Source organism: Limanda limanda, chromosome 2, assembly GCF_963576545.1.
Source record: "Limanda limanda chromosome 2, fLimLim1.1, whole genome shotgun sequence".
In the NCBI taxonomy this organism is placed as follows: domain Eukaryota; kingdom Metazoa; phylum Chordata; class Actinopteri; order Pleuronectiformes; family Pleuronectidae; genus Limanda; species Limanda limanda.
Window position 1 is genome coordinate 24,029,682 of NC_083637.1, and position 17,956 is coordinate 24,047,637.

Here is a 17,956-nt window from a genome sequence, read left to right on the forward strand (position 1 = left end):
TTCTGTTTAACTTTGATCTCATAGGCTATATTATCACTTTGACACGTAACTAACAAGTACATCATCTTTTAGTTTCAACTGGATTAGCTAAGTGTTACAGAAAGGGTGTTTTTTATCATTTGGAAGATGAAGTAAAATGAAATGCTCCTTTATATTGAGAAACAACACTATTAATAGAGCAACTAACAGTTATGAAAAGACATCCACTTCATCTTGATAAATAATTTTGACTTGATTTAAAATCTTATGTCAAACAGTTCAGTCATTCAGCCCTCTATGCCTTGGCGTTCCCCTCAGGCAATAAACTACTAAATTACACATTTTTAGATTGGAATAAATACATATATTATGTCACCAGACATGTCACTGTCCAATTAAATTAGGGTGTGAAGTGGCTTTGGCCTTTTGACTGGGAGTGGAGCAGTCCTTTCAGGCTGGACACAGTGCCAGCAATTAGATAAAGCTATGTGCATATGTTACTTTCTCTCAGTCAATAACACAAGACCTGTTTTGATGATATTGTGATGCAGTGTGGGATCATGGGAGTTGTATTCACCAATATTCCTTGTGCCGTAATCTTCCATTAGGCGTTAGAGTTTTTCCTGCAGAGCAAACAGCAACGAATAATCATGATCCATTAAAGTGAAGTGGAAGGAAACAACAACCGAGTGGCTAACTGGCTAGCAGTTTGTTTTTTAACTTCTTTTGAGACATACGATGCAATCAAAAGTCGACTTAAGTGAAAACGTCCTGTTACCTTAAATAAAATTGGGAATTTAGTATGAACATATAATGTTGATAATGATAACGTAAGTACACAAGTCAAAAAAATAGTGCCTGAAACGTGGTAATATTACATCTTTAAGATAATTTTCTCAGGCAATACGATGCTAGAGTGTGGAGATGTGCTTGGATGCACAATAATGGCCATTTTCCGTGTTTTAACTTTACTCTCTTTTTAATTTTTGAGCGGTGGCTGCACGAACAAAAACTCAAAGCCAGTTCAGCAAACTTTAGTTCTTTGACTTTTCTCCCTGACTTTAACTATTGCCCCGCTGAGCTGGCTGGCTTCTTCTTTCCAACTCCTTTCAGTGTATGTGGACTCTGTGCTAACTTACCTATGAAAAATAAAAATTGAAATCTGAAACAGGAAACATATCTATTGAAACGTACAGGAAATAGACCCAAGAACATTTTATGGGCAAAAGAAAAAGGATAGAGCAGAAGACTCATTTTGAAATAGATATAATATCAGGGATGCTCAATCTCTCCAAAAGTGGGTGGAAGTGTTTTCAAAAAAGATTTGTTTTGATTTCAAAGTTCATGTTCAAAGTTTTAAGACCCCCGGCCACCTCTGTGTGACGGTGCCCCTGGGCCTAAGCCCCTAATGTTTACACATCCTACGAACAGCCCTGCACTCAGTCAGTCAAACTGACGTCGAGGGCACGAGACCGACCGGATGTCTCATGACCGCTGCTGGCTGGGAAGACGAATCACTGCGGTGATTGGAGAGTGGCTGGTTTGACTCCTCCCATCAGCACCGACACGCCTCCTCCGGGACACAGGCGCGTGTCTGACGGCTACATAGCGGGATGCTGGCTGGAGGAGTTGGGCAAAGTTTTTGCAGACGCGCTGCTTCTCATCACCAGCGAGCAGATCACTCAGGAGAGGGAGTTATTGGTGGTTTAAATGGCGGAGGAACTGTTACCGGAGAGCGATGCGAAAATGCACGGGGTGAGTGATCAGTGTGCCTGTGGGAAACAAGAGAGTTACTGAGGAGGCAGGAGGGACTGGGGTGGGATTCACTGATTTGATTATCAAACAACGGTTTTCAGTAGCATTTTAATCCTATAAGAAAAACCCTGGTCAAAAACAGAAATACCAATTTACACATTTTATTTTAACCATAATCCAAAAAGTGTGGTTTAGGTTCAACGTTGCCTAGCAACCTTTGGCATGGGAAGGTTTACCAGGATGTTCAAATTTTCAGCTTTCTTAGATTTTAAAAAAAATAAACAAACAAACAAACAGAAATGACCAAAGACTTGAGTCAAAGTTTTCAACATGGCTGCCCAGAGCTTTGACCCAAGTGATGTCCTCTCACATGTGAAGAGCAGAGCATCTCACAGATAATCAGCCTAATGCGATGGTCACTGGGCAGCATTGTCTGCCATGAGCTATTTTCACGTGTAGCCGTATCACTCTCTCAATTAGGCTAAATTAGGTTTCTTCAAGGCCTCTGTGCTGTCCTTGTTTGGCCAGAGCAGAGCCGGAACTCTCTGCTCTGGCCATTAACACACCAACATCCTACCTATTCACATAAACACACTCATTTGACCCAAATTATGCACAAAGCTAATAAGGATCTGTGGGTTTATCGTAAACCTTCATTCCATCACAGTGCGAGGGCTCTTACAGGTGGGGTTAGTTTGTGGTCATTTGTGCTTGCATGCCAGTTTCCTTCATGCATCATTTAAAGGTAAGAACATTCAAAAACACAATGTAATCCTGCTTTTCTTCCACCTTGGAGGTCAGCTTAGCTCGGGGTGTTGGAATCTAGGACGGCAGCCAAGAGGGTAGCTCCAGGCCAACGCTGATGAAACTACTGTAGACTGAACCCATTACACAGGGTGGGGGCTCATGTGACTTTGGATACTTACCCAAAGGTTGTTTACTGGTATGCAGCGGATGGTTAACATTTGTGAGCCCCCCCTTGCCGTGTAGAAAACTTAAGTCATCTTTAGTTGCGTTATTTTCTTGAAGTGCAACGAAAGCTCCAGTTGGGCCTCAGCAGTAAATCTGTATTTGGATTTAACTGACCATGAGCCGAGAACTGTTCAGCTCTTTCAATGTGCTATAAACGTGTTATGATCAAACAAAGCAGGCTAATGGGATCTGGGCTTTGTCCAGTTCTGGGTTTGTTTCCCTTTTTCTGATTCAGACACATGTTGCTCAGTGCTCATACAGATCTAATGCAAAGTCCAAATATCACAGACTTATATGCAGCTTATACCCTTAGTATGACACTGTTAGATTTATGTTTCCTTATAAGCACCAATATAACAACTTTTACTTGACAAAATAAACAATGCCAAAAATATTTGCATTTTTAGATCTTATGTAAAAAAATGTTCAGGGAGTATTTATTTGGGTGCAATTTTACTATTTTTTTTATTTACAAAACAGCTGTTATAAGGGGGGTTTATAACGATGAGTTTGGATTTATTGTCAATGTTTTTTTTAAACATGTCCTATATTTGTATGTTTTTACATGTCAATCATATCATATTGTCATTAGTCTCCCAAAATCCATATCCATCAGGCTCTAGTATTTTGAATTAGGCAATCCAATGACAACATTTTATAAACACACAATTTTGCTTGATACTCAAGTCATCTAGTTTGATCTCATTTTACATTAGATCTCATCAGATTTGTCTTGCTTTGCTTAAATAAATTGGCCTCAGCATTTTGTCTTTTTCTCATTCGTCTCTCTCCTCTTTTCCCCAGTCTCTCACGAGGTCACTGCTGGCAGTGGCTCTCCTGTCCTCGCTCGGCAGCTCCTTGCTCTATGGCTACAACTTAGCTGTGGTCAACTCTCCTGCACAGGTTTGTGTAATTACAACATCAACAGAGCTTCATCTCTTTAAGTAGGCCTAGGAACACTGGGGGTGATAATGGATGGTGTTTGATCCAACAAAGCTTAAAATGAATTTTTCCAAGTCAATGGACACAGAGCTTCCTAAGCGCTGGCTGCTGGCCAAACAGTCGACTACTGGATTACTCACTTCAGTTCAGTTGGCTACTTTATTAATTTGAACTACTGTCTATTGGTCTGGAATATATCCGTACAGATGAGAAGGAAAAGAAAAGATACGGCTCAAAAGGAAGCTAGAATGAAACATATAAGATTGAATTATTCTTAATTACAAACATTCTGATTGGCAGACACGAGTTAGAATGCACAAGAAGCCTAAATCCCTACATGTTTCCAAAGAGCTCAGTATATATGATAGTCGTGATGTTAGGCCCCAGGATGGTAATGTTTTACCGGGGACAGGTCTCTGGACCCCCCCTGGCCGGCTACGTTTTCCCACTTCTACTCCATATCTCCTCTGTGGCTATCCCCAGAGGACCGACTACAAATCAGATATTTTTTATATCATTGTCATGTGGAGGCATGTGGCCCTGTGTATCAAATTTAGAAGCCGCTGTACACCTCACTGTGTCATCGATGTTCTGTCGTTTCTATGATGCATTCTGTTCTGATCCTTCAATGTTGGATTTGTTGCGGTGCGGTGACTAAGCTGTGAGCCATTCCTGTTTGGCCATGGACGGCCCTCACATTGAAGCATGGGAGGATACGTGCCACATGTCATGTTCTGAGGAGGCACTAATATGAAAAGAGCTGCATCTGCTGCTTCGCTCGTGATTCCTCACTTTCAAACTTTCCTCATCCCGCACCCTTTTTCTTCACTTTCACTAGAGGACAAAAAAAATGTCCAGTTTCCAACTGGTGTTGAGAGATAGACTTCCACCAACAAAACTGGGATGACAATAATAATTGATAATAAAGAAGAAGCAAATCAAATTATTTTTTATTTCATTTTGTGAATAAAGTTGCTGTTCAATGTTGCGCACAAACATAAACGTAAGAATTTCTTTATCTTGGTGCTAGAACTATGCCCCATGATACAGCTATAGCTCTTTCCACCTGCCTCTAATCCAAGCTAACCTCTGAACTCCGGCTGGGTATTTCACACACAGATGTACAGTAAGAGGGGTTTCAAGCTTCTAAGAAAACCCTCTGTAAGAAAGCGAAGCCGCGTATTTCCCAGGAGGTCAAACCATTCCTAAAGCTAGAAGCTAAGCACATAGGACAAGCAGCAGCTTTCATGTGGTTCTACCTCTCCCCCCTCTCACGTGTACCATGCAGATTTCTACAACCTGAGAAATGTTTTCCTTTCCGAATAAAAAGCTACGACTGAGAAGAGCATTTCTTCATTCATTCCAAAGTTCCTGCTGATACAGTGAGGTGAAACCTTTAACCATGGTCCATGTGACTCCAGTCCCTTTGCTGGAGTCACCACTGTGTGTCATCTGACAGTAGTTACGCTGGTGGCAGACGGTTTTTAATCACGGGAGAGGTGAGACTTTAAAAAACATGATCGTCTGACTCTGTGTGTCGTGGTAATCGATTGCATCTTTTGGTAACATTTGATAAAAAGCCAATGGAATTTCTAATTTTGTGGAAAATCAGCTCTGTGACAAAAAGGTTCAGGATACTTACACAGTTTGTTCAGCGGGATAATCTTCCCAAATGAACAGCAGCAAAAAACTAATGTGAGGCTATAAACAAATCACGCCGCCGTCACATGACGCCAACATCGCCCCTGCTCAACTTCTAACTTGTAATTTGATTTGACGGTTGCCTCTTCGCCAAAAGCCTGTCCTCTTAGGAGGTTACTTTGAGTTTGGAAGCAACAGTCGGTACCAACCTGAATTCTTTCTTACTGCACTCTTTTGTTCCAACAGTTCAATTGATAATTCAAAGCTTACACCAAGGGCTTGTTGATAACATTTAGGGGGAGTCAGATGATGGCATGTGAATTTCCCCTCGTGTTAGTTATGAACCCTTACCCTGCTTTAATAATCACATGAGTTAGGTCTCTACTACAGGAACAGTTGGTTACATCAGTGACGAGCCACTTTTAATGAGTTTTTTCCCGACTGGTGCGTCATTTCCACTTCCTCACTGACTTGTCATGTGCCTTAAGGAGAGGGAATCCAAAATGTAACTGAATATAACTTATGAGATACTATTTCTACACTGACATCAAGTGACACCACAGTGAATGAACAGAGAAGAACAGGGAAATGTTGTGGCTCCTTATGTAAAATATCGTTTTAGTATGTGGAAAAGGCAACTATTGATGAATAATTTGTCTTTTTCAGCATGTATAGGTGGGCAATGGACTCCTTTCCCATTGCCAGTAGGGGAGATTGAATTCAGTTTTCTTTTCCCCGATGAGTCATGTTCGACATCATTAATGTGTTATAAACGCTGTTATATGTAGTTCCCCAGAAGTAAAAAAAAAGAAGTGCACAAACGTTCATGACACAAAGTTTTTATTTTCCATTTTCCATTTCTATCCCTGCGTATGAATTAATTGCTTCTTTCAAGATAAATTAGATTCTTACTGTAGAGGATACTCAGGACAGTCTGATCTCAGCAGTCACCTCACTGTCAGATGAACCTGAATGAAATTTGATGGATATTGCTGCTATTTGCCCTCACACTACATTTTTTTCTCACACCTCGAGGATAACAACATGCAGTGTATGACCTATTTCACAGGGGTGGGAGATCACTGAACTTCCTGTCCGCTGAAAAATAAAAAAATACGTTCATACAGCACATGAAGATTCCTTCTTCATCCCATAGTGCACACACAAAGCTGCCGGCATGCCCAGCCTGATGTTTTTGCAGGCTGCATGTTTTGGGATTAAGATGTTGAATATTATTACATGTGTTTTTTTGTAAAGGTAAAAAAATTTGATTTTCTTTTTGAAAAAAAAAATAGATGTTGGGCAGGGAGCGTGATATCTTGCAGTTACATATGGGTTGTATATATTTACAGTACCTACCAATTCCACAAGTGTCTGTCTGTCTGTCTGTAAATCTATCAAACCGTTCATCTATTATTGTTCACACCTGGCATGTGTATTGTAAATTGCCAGACAAAGTACAGTGTTGATTATGGTTTGCTTTGGACATGTGACACGATCAATATTAATACAAATTTAATAAACAAGCAACACACGCTCTGTAGCAATTAGTAGGGGTGGGGCAGTGTGCCCTCAGTCTGTGGAATGAGTTGAACATGTCTTCCTCTAGGTCCTCAGATAGACTGCAACAGTGGTGGTCCATAACTGGGTCAAACCGCAAGCAACATTGTTTTGATCATTTGATCATTTTTATTCCACCACATTAGACACAGACTGAACCCAGATAGGTGCTAACCTCCGTCAAAGAAACAAAATTCACAGAATGACTTGCTGTTTGGCAATTTGTCTTCAAAGTACAAGTAACAACAGAGGTTTTGTTGCTGCAGTGTTTTATACTGAGTGGAGTAACAGATCTTTTATTTTCGAAAAGTTGTGAATTTGGGTCTGAAGATTGGGTCGGTTGCCTAACAGACCTCAGAAATAGCCGACATGTTAGGCATTCAAATCTACAGCAGTAAAGTAAATCATTAAAACTTACAAATAATCTACACTCATGAACAGTAATTAAGCATATTTAGTTTCTTTTAATGAAATACAGTGACTCTGAAATCTTCACTGTAGATATTCCTGGTAGAATGAACACAAAGTTTTCATACTTCACTCTGCATCATAGACTGTTAATAAAAACACCCTGTACACAATGTCCAGCACACAAACCATAAAAAGTGACAGTATGTTGTAGAACTGTTTGAGGAAGACTCACTAACAAATAATCCTGAAGTAGCTCCAGAGTACGATCTTAATAAATGTTTATGTTTTTTCCACCAGTACATCAAAGCCTTCTACAATGAGTCAATCATCGATACCTACGACTGGATTCCAGATGAACAGTTCCTAACTGTATTATACTCCATCACTGTGTCCATCTTTGCTATTGGAGGGATGACCGGGGCTCTGCTGGTGGGAAAGCTAGTCACAAAATATGGAAGGTTAGTGTGTGAGGATTTTTGGTACTTTTGCTAGTACTCAATGTGTTACTGTATTTCAGTAATGCCATTATCCCCGTGCATCTGGCAGTTACAAACATCTGATTCATTAAGTTCATTGAGTAAAGAGGGATGACTGTGTGCCCAAACAGGAAAGGGACGCTGGTGAAATCCAGTGTGCTGGTGTTTATAGCAGGAGCTATGATGGGCTTCAGCAGATGGTGCCGGATGCCAGCGATGGTCATCTTTGGACGCTTCATCATGGGAATACACTCAGGTAGGCCGGTCGCTCATCCTCACAACAAAACAAACTAGAAGCGATTTAAGCAAATAAAAAAAAGGTTACTTTTTCTTGCATGAGTAAACACGAAGCCACAATAGCACATTACTAAAGCTGCTTAAGGAGATGCACTAAGTCTATTGACATTCTCTGGAGGGGCGGGATGGAGGAACGCAAATGTCCTGGAGAGAACCTCCAGACCCCCGACCAGGCCCCTTGTAAAAAATCCGATCAAATAGAATGTTTGAATGAGTCGATGTGAGAATACAGCAATGAAACCAAACATTCTATCTCTTTGTCACGGTAGAGTTGATAAAATCCTGGACTTATTTGCATACATTTTTCATTGTTTTTTAGCAGGGGTTAAGGTTAGAAAGGAATTACAACAAAAAACTATAACAAATATATCTTCTTATTCATAATGCACAAATACAGTATACATCCTCATGTGATCGTTTTGTGTCACTGCACTTCATTGAAGTACGTTTCTCTCCTATTTTCATCTATAGTGAAAGGTGTATATATTGCACATATTCTCTCTATTTTTTATTTAGTTAGACTTTTATTCTGTTTCATACTTACTTAGTCATACACAAGTTCTTATCTTATCAATTATTATCAAGCTAAAAAGGGTAACAGTCGCTCAAAGAAGAAATCACAGCATGAGCTTGTGTGTAATCATTCTTTTTTCAACAGGAATCTCTCTCAGTGTGGTGCCGATGTACCTTGGGGAGATCGCCCCCAAGAACCTGCGAGGCTTCCTGGGCCTGATTCCCAGCATCCACATCTGTCTCGGCGTCTTCATCGCTCAGGTGCTGGGGCTCCACGAACTGCTGGGAGAGGTAGGAAAATCCTCCGAGGCCTTTGACCTCTGCTGGTGTATTAGCTCAGGCAGCTCGTCCCACTGTGTCTTCAGTGTAGACTTGGTCCTTCTGCAGCCTGAGAGATTGTGATCCAGATGTGAGCAGCAGCACATGGGACTTTAAAACACAGAGAAACATCTGATGTGTATCTCTGATGCTTGAATCATCTCACAGCAGCTGAAACTATGTACATTAATGCAACCTTCTCTTATCACTTTATAGCTTAAAATGCTGTATTATACAATATAACAAGAAGTTGTTCTGTAGTTATATACAAACATTTTTTACGTTACATGTCTAGCTATGCATCGGGCTTTCCTCACCTGTCATTTAGTTTCTTCTTTTTTATGCTGTAGAACATCTGCCTCATCTGCCCATCTAAAGTATGTCTGATAAACAGTAGTGCCAATGTGTGGAACAGCTCAAATATAACGAGGACTTTAGAAAAAGATGCCTCTGATTAACTTTCTGGTTTTGTGAAGTTTTTTTTAATATGATTATAAGTGGCAAAGTGTGAGCTGCTTAATGTTACTTTCAGTAATGTGTTGTGCTTTCTTTCCCAACAGGAAAAGCACTGGCCTCTGCTGCTGGCCCTGGTGGTGCTTCCTACCCTAGTCCAGGTGATGCTGTTGCCATGGTTTCCAGAGAGTCCACGGTACCTGTTGATAGAGAAGGGAAATGTGCACGCCACCATTGCAGGTCAGAAAACGGATTGTCTTCTTTTCTTTTCTTTTTATGTTTGATCACATGGAGAAAAAACTTTCAGAATTTGTCTTAACAATGTACGTTTCATTCTCATTGTTCTTTAAAATTATTCAAAGATCATGGCAGAAAGTTACATCTTGTTGTTATTTTTATTGTCACATCTTAAAAGCTTTCTTTTCCTTTCTTTAGCACTAAAGTGGTTCCGTACTAAAGGAAACATCCAGGCAGAGGTTGAGGAGATGCAGGAGGAGCAACGCTCTTTATCGTCCATCCGGACCATCTCTGTCTGGGGCCTGCTCAGGGACCGCTGTGTCCGCTGGCAGGTCATCACCATTATGGTGGTCAACGTCGGCATGCAGCTGTCAGGCATCGACGCGGTGCGTGGAAGAAGCATTGTTGTCTTTTCTGTCTTGGTGTGTTTGCATGTATGTGTGTGTGTGTGTTGTGGATGTGCAGAGACTGTGCAGTTATTATAAGAAAGTGAGAGCTCCTGGAGTCCCCAGCTGTGCTCCTCCCATTTGCATCTCTTCCTGTTCACACATTACAGTCCCACATGCAGCCACTGAGTGACTGAGCAGGGGGGCACAGGACCACGGCTCATTATCTCCTGGTCCTCTCTCTCCAGTGTTACCCCACATAAGAAGGTCCAGCCGCACTCACTCACACACAAAGTCAAACACATCTTTGTACTCATTGCTCCATGTGGATGGAAGCTCTAGGCGTGCTGCTCACATGCTAGCATCATTTCCCAGCAGGGCTACACCCTGCCGAGTCCCGCGGTTCCAGATGTTACGCTCAGGAACACGGGACGGCTCCATTCATTAGGTAGGGGCCCATGAGTCCAGGCGCTTTTTACAATAGATCTTTTATGATATTTCAACAAAACCTAAAAGTCTGCATGTTTTTTTCTCAAAACCTTTGGGAATTTATAACTGAACATAATCCAAACCAGCTATCCTGCAAAGAGAGATAAGACAACTCTGTCACAAGATAGTGTTGGGGGGGAAACATGTGGAACAGGGCTTATGGCAGAAAATAGGTGAACATGCAAAGGCAAAAATCATGAATTGTAATTATCATAATTGACGCTGTGAGACTTCATTCTGACGCTTAATTACAAGCTTCAAACACATTATTCCCAGCTCAGCCTTGGATGGATGGATGGATGGATGGATGGATGCATGGATGGATGGATGGATGGATGGATGGATGGATGGATAAGTTGGTTCAGACAACATGCGCATGGTGCCTCAAGGTGCCTCCCTCTTGATGTGTAATTGGGAGCCACATGTTGATGTAGACCCACAAGGGGACTAGTCAGTCAGCTGGTCTACAAACAGCTTATGTCTGGCCCGGGAGAGAATGAATATTATCAGGAAAACTGGAAGGATGCTTGAAGAGGGAAAACCTCCCTCAAGGCTAACTCCCAATCTCACCATGTTAGAATCACAGAACCAAGGTAAAAATTATTCATATTTTATTTTATAGAGGTTTACGTTTTCAAACAGCAATCATGTGAGTTCCTGTGTTGAGCAGCATCTAATGCCTTTGTGATAGAACTGCTCAAAACTGTGTACAAATGCAAAATTTCCAGTTGGACAGAAACTCCGGATTTCAATTTAGGTATTATTAACTATAATCCTATTAACATATGCTCATACATAAGACCACTCATGTGGTAAAACTGATACCAACTCAGAACTTTTTCTAATTGTCTGTGTATGCATACTTCAGCGCTGCAATGGTGATGAAAAGCTCAGTGTGTGGTTACTAAATCAACGAGACAGCGTTTAACCACACCGATCACGATCTTGTCCACACCTCATCAATGATGGATGTTGCATCAGCAAAGTGTGATTAATGAGCATACACAAATTAATTTCTACGGGAGCACTTGTCAGGAGTCCATACTGATGAAGCGCCGTACCTCAAATGCAAAAGTGATGGTCGGCCTGATGATCGTGATCACTCATGATAAGAGACACTTTTTGGTTCTTTAAGAAAAGACCCAAAAAAAGACAAAGCGTCGATCTCACTGTTTGTGTGTGTGTGTGTGTGTGAGAGAGAGAGTGTGTGTGTCTGTCATTTTAATAAACTTATGTTTTTCAATTTCAGATCTGGTTCTACACAAATGAAATATTCAGTAATGCTGGGATCCCAGAGCCTCAAATTCAGTACACAACAGTGGGAACTGGAGCCATTGAGGTCATCTCTGGGGTGCTGGGGGTGAGTGGATACTATGATACTGTAAACACATTAAGATGACATAAACATCCTCCATAGATATATTTCATATTCTGCTTAAAAAGCCATTAGTCAATTTACAGAAAATGTCCCACTATTTGAATAGTTTAAGGTGATTAGCAGTTTCTCAAATGTGATTATTTTCATTATAAATTTTGCTCTTCTCAGTTTTTATTACATTGCGAATTGAATATCTACATTTAGGTTTTATGGTTGTAGAGTTTTTAAAGTGAAAACAAACAAGTAGTGTTGAAATAGTTCATAAGATTAATCCGCATGCAGTCATGAATGATCATATACTTTGGATTTAGTTTTTATTTGGTTATCTAGCATTGTTTGTCTTATGAAATTAATGTTTTACATCCCTGTATTATCTCTGTGAACATGAAACTTCAACTTTCCCACTGTGTCTGGATTTTTTGATGATGTGTAACATTGCCAGCCAATCACAGCAGCTCCTGCCCTCTGTCCTTTCTTTCAGTGTTTCACCATCGATCGTGTGGGCAGGAGACCTCTGATGATTGGCGGCTTCCTCTTCATGGGAGTGTGCTGTGCAGGAATCACTGTGTCCGTCCTCCTCCAGGTACAATGTCCTCTCATGTCTTGATACTGTGGGAATATTATATTATATTATACTAACCTGCACATTGTCACACAGGACAAACAGTTCAGAGTTCATTTATTGAGGCTAAGGATATTATCGAAATAACATAATTTACATAAACTAAAAAATCTTCTTCTTCTTCTAATAATAATAATATATACTATCATTATTCACATGATTTTTATTTTGTGTTTATTAATTAATTAATGTTTATTTGATAAGAATATCTTTAAGAATAGCCTATTGGCTTAAGAGTAAAATGAATTCACATATATTCAGTTCAAGAAACAACATGAAACCAAACAACACAGTAATTACTGTACGTGTGTAATTATGGGTAATTATGAAGTAAATGTCAGGAGCCTCACATGCTACTAATCACGTCTCTCATGTTACATATAATCAGAATGATTAAATATAGTAAAATGAATAATTATGAAAAACTCAGTTGAACCCATGACTTCAGACCCGTGACTTGTGTTTGACCAATCACAGACGCAGCTGCCCTTCATGCGCTACATCAGTGTGGGCTGCGTTGTTGGGATCATCGCAGGCTTCTGCATAGGTCCAGGTAAATACTCCCTCTCTCCTCTCACCTGAAAACTCTTTTCAAACACTCACATTCAACTTTTCCAGCTCCTCACACGAGATCTGTGCAGTCCTGTGTGCAAGGTAGCACTGCTCTCTGCTGGATGCTCGCACAACAGCAGGCGCCCTCCCTCCCTCCCTCCCTCCCTCCCTCCTCCTCCTCCTCCTCTGACTGTGAAGAGATATTGTATTTCATTAGTCTTGTAAATGAGGAAATTAGACCTGCCACACCACATCCATTCCCACCACCATTTGTACTCCGGATAAGTTGAGTGAAGTGAATTAACAGGCAGTAGTTTACAATGTTGGTGCCACGTTGAGCGGACCTGTGAGGATGATGAATTGGGACGAATGCGGTTTACATAGCATCATCCGTCACGTCGGCAAAATCCATACTTCAGCACGCGTACAAGTTTCTCGCGCTGCAATTAGACTTTTAATGGCTCATTGTTCATAAGTTAGCTATGATGAATATGATTGGCTTTGCACGAAATCCCCCCCGCCCCCAATACATACCACAGATGTTGACAAATTACGGCCTAGTTATTGGTTTGCTGATATTAAACCTTCCTCCATGCAATTATCATGCACAGATAATGAGGACGTCATTGGAAAGGGTCATCATTAGAGCTTTTACTAATGTATATTTCTCCGTCGCAGCTTTCACACCTAACAATGAGGGATTGTGTGTTTAAAGACAAAATCTCCAACATATCAAACTCATGAATTACACAAGTCCGGATGAAGCTTTTCTTCTTTTCCTTGTGGCTCAGAGATGGAGTTTGGCCAACTTGAAAAGCATCTTCCTCTCTTGTCAATCTTTGGTCGCTGAGGAATAATGATCACATAATCAAGTACATGCAGAATAAAGGGAGAGTAATATAATAGCACAGTGGCGCTCATTTCTGTTCATGTTTTGTTTGGTTTGAATGACTGCCAAAGAACAGTCCTGAGTGGGAATATTGATAAACTAATTGATGAATGAAGACGTTGAAGTTAATTTCACAACACCCAATAGATTCACACAAGTGTACTGAGTGATTAAATGTGATTTGTGTGGTGACGGCTTGATGGGATGCCTTGTTAGATCAAACCAACCGACTGTGGAGTGAACCATGATTAGCTCAGATTGTTGCTGTTGTCAAAATGTGAAATGAAATGACTTTGTCTCCCCTGCGAAGCTGGCGTGCCGTTCCTGATCACAGCAGAGCTGTTTAAGCAGTCGCACAGACCGGCTGCCTACACTGTGGCTGGTTGCCTCAACTGGCTGTCCAACTTCACCATCGGCTTCGTCTTCCCCTTCCTAGAGGTCAGAGCAAACTTCTTTCTTTTTGAGTCAAAGCAAATGACTGTTGACGTATGATTCTGAAATCCAAGGTTTTATTTGTTTGGCATTGTGAGGCGGTGAGTTCATCTTGGCTTTTAATCCAGGATCTGTTATGGCTCAGTGTCAGACACACGGCATACAGGCTGTCTGGTTCAGTCGAATAGAGGTGACTCCCAAAACACCAATAAAATTACCAATTAAAATCCCAGCTTTGCTCTCCCTCATTATCCTCAGCATTATGGGCAAACAGATCCGGAGAACAAGAGCCTGAGCTGTGGGAATAGACAAAACAAACCCACATACATTCTGAACACAGAGCTTAAAAATATGAGTTTGCTATGAAGCCATGTGGTCTTTAATCTTTCTGTTTTAATTTCACAGACAAAATGTAAAAAAAGAACAGCTTCAGAGCAGTCAGACGACTATTTTTTCACTTGGAGCTATGCTTGCAGTTCTCCTTGTGCTGAGCTAGGCTAAACATCCTGTCCTGAACCATCTCTGCACTGAAAATGAAGACAATTTTCCCATCAGACTGTGGCATTGAAGAGTAAACAAAACCTTGTTCTCGTGTTATGTTTATAAAGGGCCCAATTAACTATTCTCTACAATATAAATTTCGTCTTTAAAATTGCACATATCAACATTCTCATCCTAGGCTTTCACAACTATCTGTAACAATGTTTTTGCGTACAAGATGCGACTTGTAGTGACAGTCCCACATGCATTTAACAAAGCATTTTAGCATCTTTCAGCTTGTTTTGGTTTTAAGCCCTCAAATGTGGTGATTTGGATCACTACATTAAGAGACAGCAGTTGTAGCGGACTGGTGAACATAGCAGAGCATTCAGGTGCTAAAGAGACAGATATTTTTCTCAAGAGGTGTAGGAGACCAAAACAAAGCAAAAAGAAAGGTCAATACTGACGCAAATCAATAAAAAATCATGCAAATTGTTTTTTTACTTTTTTCTGCATTTCTCTGAAGACCATCCATTAATATAATCTGAAGTTGTTTGTAGAAAACCAAGAGTATAGCTAGCTTTTTAAGATCTGTTGTCATATTTGGATCTGCTTTTATTCACTTTAATTAGCCAATCTATTGCCTGTCACTGTCTATGGATTCTATTTTTGCCCACATTTCATGTCTCCTTGCAGTAAGCAGGAGGTGTTTTGAGATGGAAACTGTCAGTTCACTATGACAGAATTGTTCATATTTGTCTCCTTTTAATTCCCTTGGACATTTCCCACTTTTTTTAAAGTATTTGTAGTATTTAATCACAGTTGTTCTGCATGTCCTCCCTCTTCAGGACGCTACAGGTCCTTACTGTTACCTGATCTTCTGTGCGATCTGCTTGGGCGTGGCCCTCTACACCATCTTCATCATTCCTGAGACCAAGAACAAAACCTTTATGGAGATCAGTCAGATGTTCGCTGCAAGGAACAAGGTACACGAAGAGGAGCTGACTGCCAACGGTCATTTGAAAATGGCTATGATGAATGGCTACGGAACCCTCGGCCACCGTGACGAAAAATAAGAGCCCATAGAGAAAGAACGTAGAGGTGGACCTTCAACGAAGGTTTCTTTGATTAGTACGACCCAGACAAACGTGGAACTATGGCCACAAGATGAGGTAGCATTCCTCGTTTCCCTCAGTGGTTAAAAGGTCACACATTTGCTTTTTGTTGCATTTTTACACTGTTGAGTTCAAGGTGAATGCCTTGACCAAAAATGTTTGTTTTGTATTTCTTTTCGTCCCTCTGTGATTTTGTCTCTTTTTTACATAAGAGAGCTGAATATTGTGACTACTGTAGTAGTCATCTCATATTTCCTGTCCGGACATCGGCATAATGTTCGTAAAGCTTGTTAAAGAGTTATAATGAATCAATATATCACAACAAATCAACTTTACAAGTTTGATCCATGTTCTGTGTATTTTTCTTTTTTTTTTATCTGTTGCATGTTTTACAAAACCTCTTTGTATAAAATATGGTGGATTGACAATGAGAGATATAATTTTAAATTAAGACTATTAAAAATGTACGGATGTTTGAACATGAAAATCTCTCTCGTCTTTATTATTCTGCAGAATTTGGCTGCAAACAGTTTTTCTGCCTAACACACAAAAATACCAGCGCACAGCTTTTCTGAGCTACCACAGCAATTTAGTTTCTTCTGGGGCCAATGTTTGCTCCACATTCAATTGGCTGCGGTGATGCCAATAACTGGATGTTGCCTCCACACACACAGAAGCTAAATATCACAGTCTGGCTTTATTGCCTCTCACCAAAAACAACCATAAACATAACAAAATTGCACACTTGCAATTACAGCACACGTACCCATACATCATGAAACAAATACCCAAGTAAAACATTTCCCAGCACTGACATTACAGAAGAAAAATAGAGAGGAAACACTGAGCGCCTGAATAAACCCTCTATTCAAGCTGAAGCAAAAAACAAATAAAGGTACAACAGTCTAATAAAGCATGCTTTACTCTATAAAGGGTTTTAACGCGATCAATAACAGCTATCTTATTGGTTAACAAATAATATACTTGTAAAGTGCAAAGTTGATTTTCACAGGAAACAGCAAGTTAGGAAACAGGTCTCACCACAATGTCCATTTAGTTGCTTTTATGAGTCCTATTACATGACCTTCGTCAGTAGATGAAGTTAACACATTTCCTGATTGTGAACAACAACAAAAAGAGACACGTTAAGTCCCCTCAAGTGAAAATCTAATTTGGAATAGTTTAGCTTTTATATGAAAAAAGATATATTTTGAAAAGAGCAGTCAGAACCATGGCTTACTATTCCCCCCTTAACACTGCAGTAGACAAATGCGAGAACTAAAAACAACGGATTCAGACATCCAGGGGTTGTGATGTCACAAACCTAAGAAACCAATCCTGTCAACTTGTGGGTGGGGTTCAGTAGCTGGAAAAAGTCTCCTCAGCTGCAGGTGGCGCTGTGAGGGTGGGGTGACTGTGAACATAGTAGCATATTCATAGATCCAATAGGAGGAGGGAATGTGTAGAGTTACTTTTCAGCCATTTTCCTTGGAGGGGATTTTTTTCATGACAAACCTTTTTGAGGAACAAAGAGGAGTTTCTGGGGGTGTAATAATCTGCTGGTGTGGGACTTAAACATCTGCTGCTCTATTTGTTGGTAATTATAAACGATAAAAAATTCCAGATAAGCTACTAAGTGCACCTTTAGGGTGAGAGTGTTTGCTCAATATTTACATGTGTTTTATGGAGCTGCTATAAGAATCTATATCAAGTTTTTATCTATTTTATTGATTTATTGATGGGCTTATCACGTTTTAATAAGTCTGCAGTGGTCCAGAGATCTGCAGCTCTTGATTTGACTCTAGGTAGGTGATTAAATTGTCTTCTTAAGACTTCTCCAGTCTTCCTGAAGACTGTTTCATTCTGGGAATGACTGATTGCAAACAGACAACATGTGACCTTTTGATAGAGAAGAAAACATCTTTAAATGCCTTGCACCTCACTTGTAAGAGACAGGAAACCAATCAACATGCTTGCAGCTTTTCGCTGTATCGATCTATTTTTAATTAAACATAATCTTGTTTTTTGTCTAGGGTTGCAAATGCTTTCGGAAGAGCTG

At 40.3% G+C, this 17,956-nt stretch overlaps 1 protein-coding gene across 1 annotated transcript; it reads left to right on the forward strand.

Moving 5' to 3' along the window:
- The first annotated feature begins 1,689 nt into the window (after positions 1–1,689).
- slc2a15b (solute carrier family 2 member 15b) lies at positions 1,690–16,080 on the forward strand. Its single transcript, XM_061093177.1, has 12 exons — positions 1,690–1,734; positions 3,511–3,609; positions 7,558–7,718; positions 7,868–7,992; positions 8,692–8,837; positions 9,425–9,557; positions 9,753–9,940; positions 11,679–11,789; positions 12,289–12,390; positions 12,907–12,982; positions 14,181–14,308; positions 15,631–16,080. The coding sequence occupies exons 1-12, from the start codon at positions 1,690–1,692 to the stop codon at positions 15,856–15,858; spliced, it is 1,542 nt and encodes a 513-aa protein (XP_060949160.1). The 3' UTR covers positions 15,859–16,080.
- The last annotated feature ends 1,876 nt before the right edge of the window (positions 16,081–17,956 follow it).

What these genes read in the sequence shown, in the direction of transcription:
- slc2a15b (XM_061093177.1), top strand. Translation starts at nt 1,690, where the DNA reads ATGGCGGAGGAACTGTTACCGGAGAGCGATGCGAAAATGCACGGG. An exon ending in GCGATGCGAAAATGCACGGG is followed by an intron (nt 1,735 to 3,510) that starts GTGAGTGATCAG and finishes TCTTTTCCCCAG; the next exon opens with TCTCTCACGAGGTCACTGCT. An exon ending in TCATCTCTGGGGTGCTGGGG is followed by an intron (nt 11,790 to 12,288) that starts GTGAGTGGATAC and finishes CCTTTCTTTCAG; the next exon opens with TGTTTCACCATCGATCGTGT.